This window comes from Triticum urartu, chromosome 6, assembly GCF_003073215.2.
Source record: "Triticum urartu cultivar G1812 chromosome 6, Tu2.1, whole genome shotgun sequence".
Taxonomy (NCBI): domain Eukaryota; kingdom Viridiplantae; phylum Streptophyta; class Magnoliopsida; order Poales; family Poaceae; genus Triticum; species Triticum urartu.
In genome coordinates this window covers 29,299,631-29,303,275 of record NC_053027.1, presented here as the reverse complement: position 1 = coordinate 29,303,275, position 3,645 = coordinate 29,299,631, and the positions used below count along the sequence as shown (strand labels likewise).

The 3,645-nt window shown below is 48.9% G+C and overlaps 1 protein-coding gene across 1 annotated transcript; it reads left to right on the top strand.

Moving 5' to 3' along the window:
- Positions 1-182: 182 nt before the first annotated feature.
- Positions 183-736, top strand: LOC125516045 (histone H4). The gene has a single exon (XM_048681531.1). It carries the CDS (start codon positions 279-281, stop codon positions 588-590), a length of 312 nt encoding a protein of 103 aa, XP_048537488.1. The 5' UTR covers positions 183-278; the 3' UTR covers positions 591-736.
- Positions 737-3,645: the final 2,909 nt, after the last annotated feature.

The following is a 3,645-nucleotide window of genomic DNA, read 5'->3' as shown; positions in this document are numbered from 1 at the left end:
GCTTGCAACCGGCAAAAGCTCTCCAAATTTTTGTGAGCTGCTGCCCATCTCACCGGGCAAAAATTTGGGAGCCACGTCAGCGATCCGCGCCATCTCTCCCCGGATCGAGATCTCCACCGTCCACTCCGTCCGGATCCAACGGAAGGCCGCACCTCCTCCCTCGTTAAATCCCCTCCACCCCTTCCGACTCCAGCAGCCACCACCGCCGCCGCTCGCTCCCTCCCCACCATTCCCAATCCCATCTGCTCCGCTCCTCTCGCTCGCAGCTCCTACAAACCATGTCCGGCCGCGGCAAGGGCGGGAAGGGGCTGGGCAAGGGCGGCGCCAAGCGCCACCGGAAGGTGCTGCGGGACAACATCCAGGGCATCACCAAGCCGGCCATCCGGCGGCTGGCGCGCAGGGGCGGCGTGAAGCGCATCTCAGGGCTCATCTACGAGGAGACCCGCGGCGTGCTCAAGATCTTCCTCGAGAACGTCATCCGCGACGCCGTCACCTACACGGAGCACGCCCGCCGCAAGACCGTCACCGCCATGGACGTCGTCTACGCGCTCAAGCGACAGGGCCGCACCCTCTACGGCTTCGGCGGCTAGGCCTCCTGCTCCGTCCAGTCTCTGCCCCCGCTGTTCCATCTGTCCGAGTGCGTGTGTTGTCGTCTTGTCGATCCATCGTTTGGTATGGTCTGTGTAGTTAGTGCAAGGCGATGTGTATGAATGCAATGGAACCAGCGTTGGTATTATCTTGACTGCATCTCTCGATATGTTACTCTGCTGCGTGTTTATTCGATGCTCGTGTGATTCAGTGGCGCTGTATTCGCTTATTCAGTTTTTAGCTGAATGAGCCCCAAAATTTGGGTATGCAGAAACGTTGTCTGAATTTAGATGGGTTTCTTCAGCAGCCATGCTGATCTGCGTTCTGAAACTCTGGAATTGGTCTGAGTGTTGTTGTTTCATCGGTTGGTTTCGTCTGCGTGGTTAGTGGATGGCGATGATTATGAATGCAATGGAATCAGTGTTCTCGCGATATTATCTTGGTTGCTGCATCTCTCGACATGATTCCATCTCCTTGCCGCTACCAACTTGTTACCTGAATTCAGTACTTGGCTGTGGCTTTGTTCGCTGAATTCACCGACATGGAATTTCGTTCAATACGATATTCTGCTGAATGCAGCGCGTGGAGATCAAAATGACTTGGGGATTTCAGCTCCCCTTCATTGCATTTCTTTTCTATTTGGTTATGCGCAAATGTTAACTGGACTTTGTTTGTTCTTCACACAGAATTGTTGGTTCTTGTGGCTGCATCTGTCGACATGAAAGTAATTTCAGTCTAAAAAAAACAGTGCAACTACGCAGCGCGCGGTAAAAACGGGCAGCGGCGTGCTGATCTATGTGCTATGCTCTGCAGGAAGCAGGAATGTTCTCTAAATCAAGTGTATTCTTCTTTTCTCATCAGTCGTACTGACATGTGTCTGGAAGCTCTGAAGGAAGAATGACTGCAATTAACGAAAAAACATCTCAATTTTAGTTAGACGCATTCAGTCAAATTGTTACTCCCTTCGTCCGAAAAAGCTTGTTCCTCGAATGAATGTATCTAGCACCAAGTTAGTGCTAGATATATCCATTTGAGGTACAAGTTTGAGACAAACTTTTCTGGACGGAGGGAGTATGCAGTAGCTAACTTCTGCTAATCTGAAGAAAAAAAAATCTCACAATCTGACTGTACTTTGTGGAGCACACTTGAAACAATTTTAGAGGATGCTTTTTTACAAAGTATTTAGCAGATGAACTATTTTTTAAGACAATCTTGCGAAGCTTTATTCAAATTGTCACGATGTTTATAGGCATGAACAAAAGATCATCGGGCTGGCCTACCCAAGTTGGCGGCCCACCCCCTTTTATCCTTCGCTTGGCACGTTTACTATTTTTCCTTCTCGTTTGCAAACTGTACGTGCGTGCCAGGTTTCCCGAGCGAATGGTGCATTCCGATTTTAGGAAGCTTCCAGATTCTTGCAGTTTGGTTTTCTTTTGTTCTTTTTCCTTCCGTTATTCTTTTCATTATTCTTTATGTTTTTTTTTTCATTTTTTGCCTAGATTTTCAAATCGACCATTTTTTTCCAAATTTAAAAACTTTTTACAAATTCATGATTTTCTTTCAAATCAGGGAACCTTTTAATATTTTTGAATTTTTTTAAATGCATGAACTTTTTACAAATTTGTGGAACCTTTTTCAAATTCATGAACTTTGTTGGATCCACAATTTAAAAAAAAATCATAAACTCTTTTCAAATTCGTACATTTTCCAAATCCATGAATATTTTTCAAATCCGCCAACCTTTTTTCAAATTTGTGAACCTATTCAAATTCACAAAGTTTTGCAAATTCATGATCTTTTACAGATCCCATGTACTTTTTCTAAATCAAATCCACAAATTTTATGAAAACTTGCAATCAATTTCATTTTCACCAACTTATGTAAATGTGCAAGCATTATTGAATTTGTGAACTTTTTTCTAAATTTATCAAACTTTTTTTAAGATTTCTGAATTTGTATAAATTCATGATCAAATCCGTCTCTGCTGGTTTTTTAATTTCTGAACCAACAGATAGATGTTTTATTTTTCACATTTCACAGTAGCGAGCTCGAAAAAAAACAAGAACGACAAAAAAACACCAGGCAACGTATCCGAGCGAGATAGCGACTGGACCTTGGCCCGCGAGCGGCAACTTGGTGCTGAAAGCGCCACAAATGGAGTCGTGTGCGTGCAAGCCGAGCAAGCAGCCGGCCCAATATTTTTGGGGCTCATGCATCCATCAATTACGGCGCACGCAGCCACGGGCCGCCGCTCACCACCGGTGCAAGCCTAACCTAAAGGCGCAACCGCACCCGTATGCATCTACCCCACCGCCGCCGCCATGTTGAGGAACGCCGCGCACGTCCTCCGCCGTTTGCCTGTGTGGAGGGGCGCCCTCGCCGCGGCCCGGCCGTGCGCAGCCGGCAAAGCGCCGTGGCCGGCGCCCGATATAGGCCGGAGGTATCTCAACACAGTGGCGGATCCAGGACCCAGGCCGGGGGGGCCCGGGCCTGGGGCGTGGGAAAAAATTACTTCGTTAATTATAGCATGTTTGGTACTGTAGCTACACTGTAGCGATACTGTAGCAGCATGGGCCTGGGGCTTGGCCTACTCCTTGCTCCGCCCCTGTCTCAACACGCATAAGGTACACGGCCTCTTCATGAACTACATCGACCACGAGCAGCCGCACCTCTTCGCCCGGCCCTCCCCCAACTCCACGATCGATGCCATGTTCGACTTCCTACCCAGCGACAACCACAGGCGCTTTTGGTGGTCGGTCATCGACCACAGCAACGGCCTCCTCCTCAGCGACATGGAAACCGACGAGCTCTGCGTGTGCAACCCCGCGACGCGGCGGTGGACATTCATTCCTTGGCCCTGACGGCCGGTGGGCGGTATATATCTTGCCTTCGATCCAGCCTTGTCGCCCCACTACGAGGTGTTCATGATCCCTGCCGTACCCGAGCCCGAGAAGCCAGCAAAGAGAGCCGACGAAAAAGGCAGCAATGAGATGCCATCGTCTCTTGGCCCGCCATATGTGGACGAGGATGATGACACGCGCCGCTTGATGGAATCGG

What these genes read in the sequence shown, in the direction of transcription:
- LOC125516045 (XM_048681531.1), top strand. Translation starts at nt 279, where the DNA reads ATGTCCGGCCGCGGCAAGGGCGGGAAGGGGCTGGGCAAGGGCGGCGCC.